Source organism: Mytilus edulis, chromosome 1 (genome assembly GCF_963676685.1).
Source record: "Mytilus edulis chromosome 1, xbMytEdul2.2, whole genome shotgun sequence".
Lineage (NCBI taxonomy): Eukaryota > Metazoa > Mollusca > Bivalvia > Mytilida > Mytilidae > Mytilus > Mytilus edulis.
The window spans coordinates 123,269,128-123,287,611 of NC_092344.1; the positions used below are offsets into that span (position 1 = coordinate 123,269,128).

An 18,484-nucleotide genomic window follows, 5' to 3' on the forward strand; every position below is an offset into this window, starting at 1 on the left:
GTCAATTGGACTGACTACTTGGTAGATCTAAAATCACATTAACATTTAAAAGTATCAGAACTAATGTCATGTGATTCATTTTTATAGAAGTCGTGTAGTATTGTAGATAAACATATGTTAGGTTTCCAATGCTCTTCAGTTGTTTATTTGCTTTGAGTTTCTAAAAGGTTTGCTTCGAGCGCTGTCACTGATCAGTCGTATGTGGTCAAGTGTTTTTACAACTTATACATTCAAACAGATGCCAAAATATATATATTAGGTTTCTGTAATATACATGTACGCCATCATAAAGTTATATACATTTGACCTAGCATAATATTTATAATAATAAATACCTGTTGAACCATTTGAAATATCTCTTTCAGAATATTAAGAACTGTGAAAAGAAGAACTACCCATTTACTCAACTCTAACCCCATGCCTGTCTGAAAAATGCAAATGAAATATTTCAAAGAAAATCTATGTAGTCACTATCTATATGTTATAATACAATTACGAACGGTCAAACGAAATGGTATGTAAAAATCAGTGTGAAACATTTAACACCCGTTAAAAATATGGAATATGAGACAACAAAACATAAAACGCATGCCAACAGAATAAAACCTAATATGAAGTGTTCACTTGTATCTTTGTGGTTGTGTGCAATATTTCGTCGTTGTCGTTTTCTGTGAGATAGTAAGTTTTCTTTAATTGTTAATCAGTTGTCTTTTATATAAAGTACAACTATTTTTATTCATATTTAGTTTGAACCATTGTAATTTCCTATAACAGTATTCATGTATCCATAAATATCTTTCAAATTAACCACAAGTTACCTGGTGACAGATGTAAGAATTATCATCTTTTCTTAAAGTGTAGTTTGTAGTATTTGTACTATTTGGCGAGAAGTTGTTAACACATGGTAATGATACCATATATGTCAACAATACAAGGAAAATAATGTACATAATAAAGTTGATAGAATACAGCCATACTCCATAGGCTAGCCTGAAAAATATAACAGTTGCAATTAGTATCAACTAAATGACCAGATGTGCTTTAAATCATTCATGCACCACAAACTGCCATACAAATTTTAATTATATATATATAATAAACAGGTTACCCAAACTAGAGGCTCTCAAGAGCCTGTGTCGCTCACCTTGGTCTATGTGCATATTAAACAATGGACACAGATAAATTCATGACGAAATTGTGTTTTGGTGATCATGTGTTTGTAGATCTTACTTTACTGGACATTCTTCTTGCTACAATTATCTCTATCTATAATGAACTTGGCCCAGTAATTACAGTGGAAAATATATTCTAAAAATTTACAAAAATTTATTAAAGTTGTTAAAAAAATACTATAAAGGGCAATAACTCCTTAATTTTGGTCATGTTAACTTTTTGTAGATCTTACTTTGATGAACATTATTGCTGTTTACAGTTTATCTCTATCTATTATAATATTCAAGATAATAACCAGAAACTGCAAAATTTCCTTAAAATTACTAATTCTGGGGCAGCAACCCAACAACAGGTTGTCAGTTTTGTCTGAAAATTTCAAGACAGATAGATCATGACCTGATAGATTATTTTACCCCATGTCAGATTTGCTCTAAATGCTTTGGTTTTAGAGTCATAAGCCAAAATCTACATTTTACCCCTATGTTCTATTTTTAGCCATGTCGGCCATCTCGGTTGGTTGGCAGAGTCACGCCACACATTTTTAAAACTAGATTCCCAAATAATGATTGTGGCCAAGTTTGGTTAAATTTGGCCCAGTAGTTTCAGAGAAGATTTTTTAAAAGAATACTAAAATTTTAGAAAAATGGTTAAAAATGACTATAAAGGGCAATAACTCCTAATGGGTTAACTGACAATTTTGGTCATCTTGACTTATTTGTAGATCGTTCGTTGCTGAACATTATTGCAGCTTACAGTTTATCTCTATCTATAATAATATTCAAGATAATAAGCAAAAACTGCAAAATGTCCTTAAAATTACTAATTCAGGGGCAGCAACCCAGCAACGGGCTGTCCGATTTTTCTAAAAATTTGAGGGCAGATAGATCTTGACCTAATAGATTATTTTACTCCTGTCAAATTTACTCTAAATGCTTTGGTTTTAGAGTTATAAGCCAAAATCTACATTTTACCCCTATGTTCTATTTTTAGCCATGGCGGCCATCTTGATTGGTTGGCAGGGTCACGCCACACATTTTAAAAACAAGACACCCCAATGATGATTGTGGCCAAGTTTGGTTAAATTTGGCCTAGTAGTTTCAGAGGAGAAGATTTTTCTAAAAGATTACTAAGATTTACGAAAAATGGTTAAAAATTGACTATAAAGGGCAATAACACCTAAAGGAGTCAACTGACCATTTCCGTCATGTTGACTTATTTGTAAATCTTACTCTGCTGAACATTATTGCTGTTTACAGTTTATTTCTATCTATAATAATATTCAAGATAATAACCAAAAACAGTAAAACTTCCTTAAAATTATCAATTTAGGGGGCAGCAACCCAACAACCGGTTGTCTGATTCATCTGAAAATTTTAGGGCAGATAGATCTTAACCTGATAAACAATTTTACTACCCGTCAGATTTGCTCTGAATGCTTTGGTTTTTGAGTTATAAGCCAAAAAACTGCATTTTACCCCTATGTTCTATTTTTAGCCATGGCGGCCATCTTGGTTGGTTTGGCAGGTCATCGGACACAATTTTTTAACAAGATACCCCAATAATGATTGTGGCCAAGTTTGGTTAAATATGGCCCAGTAGTTTCAGAGGAGAAGATTCTTGTAAAAGAATACTAAAATTTACGAAAAATGTATAAAAAATGACTATAAAGGGCAATAACTCCTAAAGGGGTCAACTGACCATTTCTGTCATGTGAATTATTTGTAAATCTTACTCTGCTGGACATTATTGCTGACAGGGCAGATAGATCTTGACCTGATAAACAATTTTATTTTCTGTAAGATTTGCTCCAAATGCTTTGGTTTTTGAGTTATAAGCCAAAAACTGCATTTTACCCCTATGTTCTATTTTTAGCCATGGCGGCCATCTTGGTTGGTAAGGCGGGTCACCGGACACAATTTTTAAACTAGATACCCCAATGATGATTGTGGCCAAGTTTGGTTAAATTGGTTCAGTAGTTTCAGAGAAGAAGATTTTTGTAAAAGTTAACGACGACGGACGACGACGGACGACGACGACGGACGCCGGACGCCAAGTGATGAGAAAAGCTCACTTGGCCCTTCGCTTGTGCTGTATTTCTGTCACATAGTGTTTTTGCGATATTTTTAACATTGTCATAAAGTAGGTTTTGCATGCCATTTAACCAGTTTCAACCCTCCATTTTGTTAGTTCGTCAGGAATGTGGCAGTTTTTATTATAAAAATTGTTTCTATTTGTGTTGTCGTTTGTTTTTGTGGCACTTTGATGTTCTTGTTGTTCCTTTTTTTCCTTTATATTTTACATGTTTTCCTCGGTTTTGTAACCCGTATTTGTTTTTCTCTCAATCGATTTATGATTTTCGAACAGTGGTATACTACTGTTGCCTTTATTTGAATATAGAAAGGTTGCTTAAGTTAAATAAGATTTGGTTGGTGCGATTCATTTTACATCATCATAATCATACTGATGAAGGATACATGTTAACAGAAATATTCATAGATATTTATATAGATGGTTTGACTTTTTATGTGGTATTATGCGAATATACAATTTATTTATTTTGTATAGTATCGTTACTTGTAACGATCAAGCGCTCTTAAGAAAAATCGATGACTAATATCAAGACGTTTTACAGTAACATATAAATATTATATAATGTTCAACTTAGATAATACCATTTCATGGAGAGATAGGCTTTACAAACAGGATGAGATAGTAACTCAACTCTACCAAACTTCACCATGAGCTGTAAATAAAATGAAAACATATAAATATAGAATTTTGAAACGTTCAAGCTAATGAGACATCGCTAGGAATACCATAATATAGTACGCAAAACGCTAAACATGCATGTTGATGTTTTTCAAGCCATCATCTGAAACTATAACTATACCACAGCAGTTTTTAAAGGATCCATTAATAACTAAATATTTCAGCAGTGATATTGATATCTTGAACAAGATTGCTAAAGAGACAACTATTCTACAGATTGAACATGAAGAGATTTTAAACATTGTTGTCCCTACAAAAATACTAGCAATTAGAAATAAATGTTTAAACTAATAATCAAAAGAACTGAAAAATAATGAAAATCACACACACTAATTGTCATGATGGAGTAAACGAAATACTTACATTCAGCGCATACATTGGCAGAACTTCTTCTCCTGGATTTTGTTTTGCTTTGGTGTAAGTGTATGGACACTGCAGAAATTGGAAATCATAATCTATCTAAAAACAAATATAGCAACCATATTTTAAAAAAAAACTTTGCTCATTATTTGCATATCATTAAACGTTTTAACCATTTATGAAAACTGAAAAAGAAAACGAATTTATTAAACCATATATCCATATAATCTGATGAATCCATATTGAAAACAAATATTTTCCAGTGATTTAAATTTTCAATTTGTTGTGGGAAAATATATTTAAGTAAAACTAGGGCTCGTGGAAGCCTCGGTTTATTTGATATTTTTACCTAATGACCTTTGGTAATAATGGGTTCCTGAGTTAATTAGGCTACTAGTATCACAATGGATGCAGATTTCAGTGATTAAAACGAATGACTATAATTTTGGGTTATTTTTTCAAAGTAAAGACAGAAAGAAGAAGCAGCATTTCATTTTAGAAAAGACAGTAATTTTTATATGATAAAATATAACCATATTCAGTGAACACGACGTCTACACTTGATGCCCCTTCATCTGGTGAATTAGAGACAAAAAACTTAAAACAAAAACAAACTGTACCAAGTCAGGAATATGACAGTCTTATTCATTCGTTTTTGATGCGTTTTGTTATTTGATTTTGCCATGTGATTATGGATTTTCCGAATTGATTTTCCTCTAAGTTCAGTATTTTTGTGATTTTACTTTTTTATAATTTAAATCACCAATATATAAAGTCTTATGAATAGCAAGTTAGAAATATTATCATTAAAAAAATTACAAACACTCGTGATTATTCATCCTTTAAATTCCATTGACTGTTTATCGAAGTACCAGTATCTCATGTGTAAATTAATGCTTACGTATGAATTTCTGATTTTACAACCTCCAGTTTTCTCATCTCTTTTGGAATCTTTTTGACAATTGTCCAAAACAACCTGAAGTAAAAGTCTTTATGTATTTACTTTTAAATAGCAATATGTATTTACTTTTCATGTGATGTAATAATAACTGTATCAGTTTTCATTGGTAATTAACTCATAATGTTATTTCTGAAAATAATGTGTTTCAATTAATGAAAGACAATCAGAGTAAATATTGTTTTTAAAGTTAAGTAGTTGATAATTAAAAAAAATACATGAGCATGAAAAACCTTTTTAAATTGTTAATATTTCCGTTGTTATATTCCAGAAAAACATACCATGCCAACGTCTGGCAAATGTTCTATCAAACGGCTCATACCACAACCTGCGTCTGAAGATGTGTGCAATACTTCAATCCACCTGTTAATAAAATTAATCAAAATGAAGATATAAGATATAATATACTATTACAGTACTGTTATAATAAAGACAGATAATTTGTCATCAGCAAGGTCAAATATCAAAATTAATTGTAACATCACTGTTTCGTAGCAATGCAAACATCGATATACAAAACAGAATACTTCCACGTTATATAAAGAAGAGTGTGTTAACATATTTTTTATGCGAGTATTGGAAAACAATCCTCTGAATAACATAAAAACGTAACAACTTTAATGTACAAGATTCGCATTTCGACAATTTGTTTCTCTTCAGTGTTGTTCTATGCCAAACTATTTATGTATCCAGATCCTAAAAAAACAATACAAACCATATTTAGTACAGTTAAATATTTCAACTACGTTTAAACAAAATGTAATTACCTGTGATGTTTTACTATAGCAGTTGCAACGTCTGTGTGTTTGTTGTCAATCGCCATATCAAAAAATGTTCCCCCATTTTCATTAAGCGAAAAGTTAGCGTCAGCGCTCATTAGAAGTGTAACTGCCGGTACTTGTCCAACTTGACACGCTACATGTAAAGCTGTATTCTATAAAACAAATATTTCCCACATATTAAGACATAATTTTAAACTACATTAACGTTGATTCTTCCGTTTCTATTTTTTAAGTCCACATTAAATAATATGTACATATGAAGAAGAATTATTCAAAAGAGCTATGCAAGATGGACAATCATGATCACAAGTAATAAGATACATAATTTCATTTCAATAGTTGGATGAATGACATTTATATGTTTTCTGTCTATGAAGAAATACAATAAAAATGTGGTGCACATCGAATAATCCGTGTAGCGTGTTAATTAAAAGTGTGCACCACGTTTTTATGTTATTTCGAATAAACAGAAAAAAAATATTACAGTCATTCCTTATAATTTAATTTAAAATTTCCATTTAAAACCGATGTAATTCGCGAAATAAACGTTGATGATGTCACGGTCAATTGACACAATTAAGTCTATGAGCTGATAGACAAAACACTGTCAGTCTATCAGTAGATGCTTAAATCCCAAATTAAATTTTAGTTGGTGTGCAAATATCCAAGCGACGCAATTTGCATATAATGAAAAGCAAACTAATAATCAATACAGAACTCTGAGGAACAATTAGGATTGAACGTCCCTACTCAAAATGCAAAATCAAAAGCTCAAACACATAAAACGAATGGCTAACAACTGTCGTATTTCAGACTTGGTACATGATTTTGTTATGTAGAAAATGGTGGCTTAACACTGCTTTTATAGCTACATGTAGCTAAACCATTCACTTATATGACAGTCGTATGAATGTCAAAAGTATTAGTTATTTACCTTAATGAACAGTGGGAAAAGACAAACCAACAACACTATAATTCAGTTAAGTATATAATGTCCAAAGAAAACAAACTGATAAGCCAAACACAAAATAAAAAATAATGATAAAAAACGACAAACAACGATAATACAAAAAATAGTACACAAAAAGCATTACAAAAAACTCAAGATTGAGCAATGTTAAAGCAACAAAAACAAGTGTGATCACAGGATTTCCGAATGGGTAAGAATGTCCTTCTCCACATGTGGCATCGGTCATGTTATCTATGTAAATGCAAAGCCGGTAATAAGTCACTTTCGAGGAAAGGAGGACAGGATTTCAGTTACTACAATTGGCACATATATGTCGTCATCTGTGAAACAAGTATTTCATGACGGTCAACCAACTCGTGATGGCGTCCGTAAATGTTTTTGATTTCTCTTGTTTCAGTAACTTCATTGTTGGCAGAAACCGCTCTCAAATACATTCTGACATGAAATACAAATCGAAGAATATCGTAACAGCTGGGAGATATAAACTACATAAGCAAACAATCCTTGAATGTTGCTACAATAAGTTATGTCGACAATCCATGTATAATGTCCATTTTTCATATTTTTTCATCAGTGTTTGTCAAATGTCAAAACAAGAAGAATTTTAGCTCGCTCATTGGATAGGGTGTATGTAATGTGACATAAATCTTTCACATCCTTGTCTATAGGTTTGATGGATAATTGTTGAAGTGATCCCATTGGTAAGTATCCTGAATTTCGTTATTTTCTTATTATTACCAATACATCTTACCCCATCATTGTTTTTTGAATCTAGTAGGTTACCATGGACATTGAGAATACATCTCATACTTCTAGTGTGTCCATGTATGACAGCCATGTGGAGAGGTGTGTTACCTTCATGGTCCCTATCAAAGAAAGATTTTATTCTTATTTTTAATTAGTTCAAATTTTTCCTCGACAATAAGTTGTAAAGTATATAAAATAATATTTCAGTACTTATTTACAGAACATAGTAGTGCATTATCTGTACTTTTCGTTACATATTAATAAGTTCAGGTATGATGGTTGGTTGCAGGTTAAGGATTTTCTTATCCCAGGCATAGATTACCTTAGCCGTATTTGGCACAACTTTTTGGAATTTTAGAGCCTCAATGCTCTACAACTTTGTACTTGTTTGGCTTTATAAATATTTTAATATGAGCGTCACTGATGAGTCGTATGTAGACGAAACGCGCGTCTGGCGTACTAAATTATAATCCTGGTACCTTTGATAACTATTTTAAAGTCTCATCATCTACTTTGTAAAACTGTAAGTAGAACAAACTTTTGAGCCTTACTTTATGAAAACCGATTAACACGTGATACTTTTTAACAAGGCAAAGGAAACTGTTGATAGCAAATAGTCAAAATAGTAAATGTTTAGCATAATTAGTGATTTTACTTTTAAATTGTTTTTGTTCTTTTTATTTTAGTTAATTCGTCTAGACATACCTTGTAACATATGCTCCTCTTTGCATCAGTAGTGTGATGATTTTAACATGTCCATTTTTAGCAGCATGATGAAGTGCTGTACTACCGTCTTCATCCACCTCGTTGATAATCCCTGGTCCGTCTTTACTGTCTAGAAGACGTTTACATGTATTATATCGGCCATATCTGAAAACCAGAAGGGTTTATAAATAGAATATATAAATACAAAATACAAAATAGATATATAAGTACAAATCTGTATGCACTATAGGCGCATGATGACAATACATGTGTCGTATTTGATGCTCGAGGCAAAAATACTTGATAATTCAAAAAAAGTATTAACTTATTCAATATTTGAACAGTTGATTATACCAAAAAAGAAAAAAACACAGCCAAAGCCAAGAAAAACAAAATCATTAAATATATGAAATTACATCACTGTAAATCAAATCCGTTTGATGACTCAGGGTTACATGCATCTTGAAACCATTTAAAATTATTGTAATTTTCCAACAACTTGGTAGTTGATACGATGATTACAATCAAGTACTCATTAATGTTTACCTTGCTGCAAAGTGGAGAGGTGATTGCTTCATTTTATTTTTTGGGTTTAACAGTGCTCCCATGCTCATCAAGGTATCAATAGCATTCAGTTGTCCCTCACGTGTGGCATAATGAAGGGGCGTACAGCCAATGTCATCAGTCTCGTTCAGTAGATTCTTCACATTCTGTAATAAGTCAAATAAAAGTTAGATTGTTGAAAAAAAAATAACGTATTAAATAGCTCGAGACTTGAATATGTGTTCCATGCATATATTCTATAATTCACAACCAATAAGATCACTTATTTGTTTTATGGTGTATGTGTTACTGTTTCCCGTGTAATGAAGATAACATGGTTTTTTTTCAAATGAAATTAATTTTTAAGGATGTACTTAGGTGAGGTTAGGTGAAAATTAATAAATCAAGAATTTAAAATTGATACTTTAAGCTGGTAGAGCATTATTTAATGATAAAAATAAGCTAAAAATATTGATAGGTCATGGACCTCCTTTTCGAGATTTAAAATATGGCGGGGAAAGGCTGACTCGGACTTATACCTTATGTTTGCATTGGTATTATTTGGGTCCCAAAACAAAAGAAAGAAAATTAAGAATCTTCTAACATTTTGGTAAATGACCTTTCATGAGCTATTTAGTCTAATTTGAAAAGAATGGGTGTTAGTTATGGGGCAAAATATTTTACCATGTTTTGTATGGAAAAACACCAAGGAGCCCGAAAATTTGACACGAATTTCAAAACCTCACCTAAGTACATCCTTAAGTTTCTTTCGACGAGGTAAATGTATTAAAAATTGTGTCAAATTATCTTTAAATACAGTGGTATAAAGTAAAATCACAAAAAATACTGAACTTAGAGGAAAATCAATTCGGAAAGTTCATAATCACATGGCAAAATCAAACAACAAAACGCATCAAAAACGAATGGACAAGAACTGTCATATTCCTGACTTGGTACAGGCATTTTCAAATGTAGAAAATGGTGGATTAAACCTGGTTCTATAGCGCTAACCCTCTCACTTTAATGACAGTCTCATCAATTTCCGACATATTTACATTGATGCGTTAAATAAACAGACACAATAAATATAATAGTCAAAATATGGGTACATCAGTCATCATCATATAACAATTTCAAAAGGAACAATCTAACAAAACACAAAAACATATACTATCTACGAACACATTTATTGATTTGAGTGTCTGACGTCAGAAAATTCAATACGTCACATAAATTTGTCGTTCAATGTGCATACAAACAATTTTAAAATTTACATAGGAATGTTAGCATACAGGGTTAAAAAATCAAAAGTATTTAAGAATTAATTTCAGAAATAGACTGAGATTTTAACTAGTCCAAAAGTTATATATAGAACTTATAAGAATCCAAAAATAGTTAATTCCACTACGCGATTGTATGATTTTGACGTTTGTGGTTCAACGTATATTGTAATTCATAATAGAAATATATCATAATGACATATTATAGAAAAATATCATTCATGCGATATTAATTTGCTTATTTTATAGAATGAAATACCAATGACAAGATAAAACAATGATTCCTTCTAGTGGTTTCAATTTAACTAGTTTTATATAGAAGAAGGTTAAGATCTGTCAGTGCTCTTACTTCGGATGGAAACACGTTTTTGCCTTACTGCTTGGAATGATATGTTGTTTTTATATTGAGAAGAAATACAAAAAATGTATATGCATTTTATTAAGACAAGTTTTAAAACATAAAATACAAATGAAGGCAACAGTAGTATACCGCTGTTGAAAAGCGAATAACGATTGAGAGAAAAAAAAACTGTTACAAACTAAAACGAAGGAAACACATCAGCTTAAAGAAGAAAACAACGAAACAACAGCAACATTGAAGTACTACAAAAAGCAACGACAATGCAATATACATACAATAAAAATTTCAGATAACAACTGCCATATTCCTGACTTAGTAGAGAAAATTTTCAGAAAAAAAGGTGGGTTGAACCACGTTTTCTGGCTAGCCAAACCTCCCGCTTTGTTGGGAATTTTAAATATATTGCTAAAATTACAACATTACATGACGGGAGTACGTTAAAAATGAATGCAAGAATAATCAGGATTAGGGTTAGGGTAAGGGTTAGGGTCTAATAATATAAAAGTACATTTCGACAACCACAGAATAACAATACATTACTAAAATTAGTTTATGACAAATGATAACCCGTGATATCTACTCAGAATGAATGGGAAATGCTAATCATTTTAGTGTTGACTTACTTTGAAAACATCGTCTTCAAACATATTGAGACTTCCTCCTCCTTTAATTATGACGTGTAGGAAGTTTCTGCTCTTCTCGTCCTTCAGTGATATGTTAGCTCCTCTCTTTATCAGCAGGTTCACAGTACTCCAGGCACCTTTAGAGGCAGCAACAAACAATGGAGTCCTATCATTAGCATCTAGAGCATTGATATCAGCTCCCTAAAAACATGGACAATGATTAGATATGTTAGCTCCTCTCTTAATAAGCAGGTTCACAGTATTCCAGGCACCTTTAGAGGCAGCAACAAACAATGGAGTCCTATCATTAGCATCTAAAGCATTGATATCAGCTCCCTAAAACATAGACAATGATTAGATATGTGAGCTCCTCTCTTTATCAGCAGGTTCATAGTACTCCAGGCACCTTTAGAGGCAGCAACAAACAATGGAGTCCTATCATTAGCATCTAAAGCATTGATATCAGCTCCCTAAAACATAGACAATGATTAGATATGTGAGCTCCTCTCTTTATCAGCAGGTTCACAGTACTCCAGGCACCTTTAGAGGCAGCAACAAACAATGGAGTCCTATCATTAGCATCTAAAGCATTGATATCAGCTCCCTAAAACATAGACAATGATTAGATATGTGAGCTCCTCTCTTTATCAGCAGGTTCACAGTACTCCAGGCACCTTTAGAGGCAGCAACAAACAGTGGAGTCCTATCATTAGCATCTAAAGCATTGATATCAGCTCCCTAAAACATAGACAATGATTAGATATGTGAGCTCCTCTCTTTATCAGCAGGTTCACAGTACTCCAGGCACATTTAGAGGCAGCAACAAACAATGGAGTCCTATCATTAGCATCTAAAGCATTGATATCAGCTCCCTAAAACATAGACAATGATTAGATATGTGAGCTCCTCTCTTTATCAGCAGGTTCACAGTACTCCAGGCACCTTTAGAGGCAGCAACAAACAATGGAGTCCTATCATTAGCATCTAAAGCATTGATATCAGCTCCCTAAAACATAGACAATGATTAGATATGTGAGCTCCTCTCTTTATCAGCAGGTTCATCGTACTCCAGGCACATTTAGAGGCAGCAACAAACAATGGAGTCCTGTCATTAGCATCTAAAGCATTGATATCAGCTCCCTAAAACATAGACAATGATTAGATATGTGAGCTCCTCTCTTTATCAGCATGTTCATCGTACTCCAGGCACCTTTAGAGGCAGCAATAAACAATTGAGTCCTGTCATTAGCATCTGAAGCATTGATATCAGCTCCCTAAAGCATAGACAATGATTAGATATATTAGCTCCTCTCTTAGACAGCATGTTTCACAGTATTTCAGGCACCTTTAGATAACAGCAACAAACAATAGAGTCCTACCATTAGCATCTAAAGCATTGATATCAGCTCCCTTAAACAACGAAGATAATAATTAGATTTATTTAGACATATGGTAAAGAAACAATTTCATTTCTAGAATAGCATACTCGTTATCATTGTTCCATGGAACACAATGCAGCAAGGGCTAGAGTTTATGGACAAAATTTAATAGTCGTGATAAACGATTTAAAAGAAACAAAAAAGATCTCATTGTCAAAAAGAACTTAAAGTCTATAAATTTTCTAATCGGTATTTTTGTTATTTTACTTTTCCTAGCAGTATGATTAAAAATAGGTAAATTAATGTTTCGCGCATATAGAATTGATACAAAAATAGCTAGCTGATCGAAAAAAAAAGACAAAGTCTGTATTGTTGCATTCAAATTTATCTAAAGTTCCTTTATCACATATTATTATATTAAAAATATCACCTTGTCCAATAGGTATTCAACCACACCCACGTGATTAAACAAAGCAGCCCGATGGAGAGGTGTCATTTTCAGAATGTCAGTGGTATTCATGGCTGATAAGAATTTACCCTCCTGTATTTCATACATAATCTTGATCATTTCCAAACCTCCCTGAGCGCAGGCAAAATGTAACGGTGTTGACTTGTCTTCCTGAAATAAAACGTTCATATCCAAATAATTAATTCGGTAGTAAAGTGAGTGTCGTTCTTCTAAGTTGATTTTCATATGCATTTTGTGTTATTTTAGCTGAAGCATTTTTGTTCATATTCACTAAAAAATATTTACAATGTCATATAACAGTATTACAAAATAACGATAATTCATACATACTTGTTGTGCATCTACTAGTGCACCTGCATTCAAACATACTCTAACAGCCTACAAATAAAAAAATACCTTCACAAAATATGTTATTACTTGATGTAGTTTTTAAATTACTTTTGTCTTAAATGTACTGTACCAAGTTAGCTATGTTTATGTCAATTGTTATCTTAAAGTTCGTTTCTATGCATGTTGCATTGTCGTTTGTTTTTTGTTGCACTTGTTCTGTTGTTTCCCTCTTATAGTTGATGTGTTTCCCTCGGTTTTAGTTTGTGACCCGGATTTGTTTTCTCTCAATCGATTTATGACATTTGAAAAGCGGCATACTACTGTTGCCTTTACTCGGCAGAATTCTGTTGACTCAATTCATGTGTGACGTAGACTGTATTTTAACTTGAATAGTAAGTTCTTACTACATAAATCACTGTCCTAACATAGTTGAAAGAAAGATCTAGACTGTAGCATATAAGTATGCAACATCCATAATCAGCAAGGACGGCGTTATGTACCAGTTCATGTTATATACTTAGGGCAGTTGACTTCTGGAGTATAGTTTCCCTGGACCTAATTATACACGTGTACATGTCCTCATGACACAACAAAAAAACAGCAGATGATGTGCTTTCTGTTTCTTATCAATCTATTTAAACATATAGCCACTATGTTCCGCCAGCTCAACAAACAATAGTAGCTCGCTATTGACAGATACATGTACCTAACCAAATCATATTTTCCTCCTCCCGATTAAACACTATTGACAAATACCTAACCATATCATATGAACCCCCGAGTGAAGCACAGTTAACAGATATATAACCATATCATGTTTAACCCCCGAGTAAGCACTATTGACGAATTCCTAACCACATTATATTTACCTCAGGGTAACCGCTATTAACAGATGAATGTAAGGCTGTATTATTTTCTCTATCTTCAAATGACAGAACTTCAGCTCTTGTGTAACCTAGTGCTTCAACTGTAATTATATGCAAGTATCTTTTTCACTCTAACATACCATGTTATACTTAAACTTCATCTATTTTAATTTTTATATTATTTCTAAAGTTGGATTTATTACTTTGAAAAACAACACGATAATACATAAAGTTGTATTGTAAGGAATAAGTGAATCAGTGTTAACAAGGCAAATATTTTTAAATAAGGAAACAGAAAGTGGACGAGGTTAAGAATTTATAAAAATGGATTTAAATAGAAAACAATATCATCTTGTTAACAATTGTATGTACTTTCATGATGTGTATTGCAATTTATTTTTTAATTTATCTTAAAAACGACTATACTAGTTCTGTAAAGTAAAGTAAGTAAGACAACCTACATACCATATTTTATGATCACATCTAGTGTCGTAGCAGCAGCCGCACGTGCAGCAATATGAATAGGATAGTATCCATGGTTACACTTCATGCAGGGTTTAGCTCCATGTTTGAGCTAAAACGATGATAGGGATAAAATGGAAAAAGTATGATTTAATGATATGGCAGAATTGACGTTCAATCGAGTTGTGCCTCCTATACCTAAAATACGACATTCTTCTCATCAGTTGATTACAGACCTACCAAACATAGCCATATGGTTTACAGATACTACATGTTACTTGTTAAATCACAGTAAAACATAATACCCTAACAGTATGAACGTTATGATTGACAGATAATGAACAGAGTGTGACTTTTACAATGAAGAGGCTTGTATATCATAGATAGTTCAATTGCACTTTTGGACTTTAAAGAAGCATCTAAGTCTAAAATTAGCATGAAACATTATCCGTACCAATTTTATTGCACCAGATGCGCATTTCAACGATTAATGTCTCTTTAGTGATACACCCAAAAAGGGCAATAGGTAAAGCCGAAACAAACAAGGAAATTTCGAATTCAAAAATTAATAGAGATTTTCACGAGGGCGGTACATTGCTGCATTTGAACACATTTAAAAACTATATTAGCATATACAAATAGAACAATATTCATGATTTCTACTCAGTACCATAACTGAGATCAGGCAACATATTGGCATAGCCCATCCTATCATAATCAGTTATTCAGAGACGTAAACCCTCGTAGTTTGTTAAATCCTGACATATTATCTTTTCTGTGCTCTTTAATAATTCTGTTGTTTTCTCCTTCTACTACAAACTTACCAATAGTTTAGCACCTTCCGCCCTGTCTTTATATGCACAGTAATGGAGGGGTGTGAATCCAGATTCGCCAGTTAGTTTAACGTTGACACTTTTATGTTTTAATAAAGCCTAAAATAATATAATATTGAAAACGTTAAGAAGGCATTGATAATGTGATATTTACTGTGACCCCAATGTTGTATCGTATTATGGATTAATACTGTTTACTGATGCAAGTACCTCCATCAAAAGACGGGTACAAGATCTGATATTAGCAACAAATTTCTCAAAATAAATCATTATAAAGTTTAGCAAAGGGCACCTACTGTCATAGTTATTGTGAACTCTTGAAATCACGACAAGGTCTAACAATTTATCTAACAAGCATTATACAGCTTAATCAAAAGTAATATCAAAAGATAAGAAGATGATGGTGTTTTCAAATAAAAACAATGTCTTCAGTGTGATATATCATAAACTAGAACTATGAACTATGAACACAGACAAGACTGAATAATGTAAAAATATAAATGAGTCACCCGACCAATGTTCTACAAATAAATATATCCCTGTATAGCTTGGTGTCCTTAACTGTTATATTATCTCATCCATAAAAGCTTCTTTCTTTTTTTTTTTCTTTCTTTGATTTTCGATTTTCTAATGTTCAAACATTTACATATAGTTTGGACATTAATAAAACCTGAATTTTTATTTTAAAGATAAAAGTTTGGAATGATTTTTTACGCTTTTGTTAGAATCAAATAAGGTTTCCTAAATTAAATCTCTAACTTCATTGTAATTGACATTCTATTTTATATACTCTCTGTATTAGTTACAAGAGTTTTATTATTTATCCAACTTCGGACCAATAGAAAGTGCAGTTGATCTTATATGATAATATATACCTCTAAAGATTTGAGTGAATCACAATCGATGGCTAGATGTATAGGTGCCATCTGAAGGTCATTGAGAATGGACGAATCTGCTTCATTTTTCAGAAGAAAGTCTATTATAATGGTTTGTTCATGCCTCACTGCTTCATGTAGGGGTGTGTCACCACTGCTGTTTATAGCGTTGATATCTGTAATTAGATAACGTAAAATTTCTGTATTGTTTTTTCAGACTAATATAACAAAAAGGTTTTAATTATCAATTATAAGAAAGAAGAAATTAATAAACTAAAAAGAGGATCTTTCGAGGAACAGGCTGTCTGTGACAAGTCAGGAGCCCATAACTCCGTTCTTTTGCAAATTATCAAATTGTTGTGTGTATATATTGTTCTGTAAAACAGGCTGATATAAATATAGTTTTCTTGTTTGAATTTGTCATTTGATGACTTTGTGTGGGTTTTGCTCCTTGAAGAAGGTCATATAGTGATACATAGTTGAAACCTCTATATAATTTGTCTATGGTGGACATTTGTATCATTAACAATCATGCCACTCTCTTTTTTTTATTGCATCTACAACATTTCGGATGTGTTTTTGTTGGTTAGCGCACCTCTGATATAGCTAGCAATCCTTTGGAAGAAATGAAAATTCAATAACACTCTTTTAAACAATTCTGCTGATAAATTCAAATGCATAAGACAATATACAAATGACTAAAGAATATTAGAAAATAAATATACTTTGAGTGTTTACGATAAAATTGAGAATGGAAATGGGGAATATGTCAAAGAGACAACAACTCGACCATAGAACAGACAACAGAAGGTCACCAAAGGGTCTTCAACGCAGCGAGAAAATCCTGCACCCTAAATCCTTACCTCCATCGTGTTGTATGATAAAGTCTACGATATGTAGGTGTCCATTGGTTGAGGTGTTGGGAAATAATAATAGATATACTATGTGGGTTTAAGAGTACATAAGATCTTACCCCCATCATGTTGTAAGATAAAGTCTACGATATGTAAGTGTCCATTAATGCAGGCGTGGTGAAGTTATAATAAATATACCTTGTGTGTTTACGAGTATATATTAAGATCTTACCCCCATCGTGTTGTAAGATAAAGTCTACAATATGTAGGTGACCATTAATGGAGGCGTGGTGGAGTGCGGTGTTACCATTGCTGTCTTGTATGTGGAGTCTGCCAGGATTCTCAACGTACAATCTCTGGAATTCCTGTTGTTTGCCTTTTGCAGCTGCCTATAAAAGAATATATCCTTAATATAAAAAGATTATGCTAATGATGTTGATTGTCCCCAAGGGTTTGATCAACTAAGTATAGAGTGCTTTAGTACTTATGTGCCTTGTCTTACACTCGCCATTGGTTACTAGACATTACTAAGATATAATGCTCTAGTCGCCCAAGCACAGCTGACCCTATGTTGATTGTGCTATTAATTATTTTATTCCTTATGGACAAAAGCTCATCATGTATTCACATCGCAACTTTCTTGCCTTTCAAATATTTGGGTTTGAGTCGTCTAATAAGGATATATAACTTTAAAGAGAGCTAGTACCCAATCTGTAAATTTAGAAGTTTATTCAACAATTGTTGTTTTTTTTTGTTGTAGAAAATATTTTTATATAAACCAATGATTTTCAAATATGACATATGGTGGAAGTTGACACTACTTGATTTTGAGTGAGCGACTCTTCGTTAGAGATCTCTAATATTTACCAGCGGAAAGATTCTAATGCAAGGTTGTATTATTGGTTTACCAGCGGAAATTACGTTCCTAACGCATGTTATTATTTCACTTATGTTTGATACAACCGATCTTTATCTTAATGAGTGCAGGCCATTGGATACATCTTGTGTCAAGAAGAAATCATTAATGTTACCCATCCTAAGTTGATTCATTTCCTGATAATGTCAACCAACCAGAAGAACTAAGTTCTGGTCATTTGTTTTTGGTATTCCTACCCGAATCACGCGCTAAAGATGTGATAGTTTAT

The 18,484-nt window shown here is 32.6% G+C and overlaps 1 protein-coding gene across 1 annotated transcript in view; it reads right to left on the minus strand.

Annotated features, from left to right (window-relative positions):
* LOC139505659 (transient receptor potential cation channel subfamily A member 1-like) overlaps positions 1 to 18,484 on the minus strand; it is a gene marked incomplete in the record, with an annotated part of 42,953 nt that overhangs the window by 4,398 nt on the left and 20,071 nt on the right. The window contains 20 exon segments of the mRNA XM_071295177.1: positions 336 to 425; positions 819 to 990; positions 3,846 to 3,916; positions 4,306 to 4,401; positions 5,204 to 5,278; positions 5,542 to 5,623; positions 6,028 to 6,194; positions 7,764 to 7,878; positions 8,465 to 8,629; positions 9,011 to 9,174; positions 11,272 to 11,472; positions 11,798 to 11,875; positions 12,128 to 12,277; positions 13,081 to 13,269; positions 13,450 to 13,497; positions 14,319 to 14,416; positions 14,781 to 14,889; positions 15,602 to 15,709; positions 16,486 to 16,661; positions 17,572 to 17,728. Coding sequence (XP_071151278.1) covers positions 336 to 425; positions 819 to 990; positions 3,846 to 3,916; positions 4,306 to 4,401; positions 5,204 to 5,278; positions 5,542 to 5,623; positions 6,028 to 6,194; positions 7,764 to 7,878; positions 8,465 to 8,629; positions 9,011 to 9,174; positions 11,272 to 11,472; positions 11,798 to 11,875; positions 12,128 to 12,277; positions 13,081 to 13,269; positions 13,450 to 13,497; positions 14,319 to 14,416; positions 14,781 to 14,889; positions 15,602 to 15,709; positions 16,486 to 16,661; positions 17,572 to 17,728 — 2,511 coding nt within the window.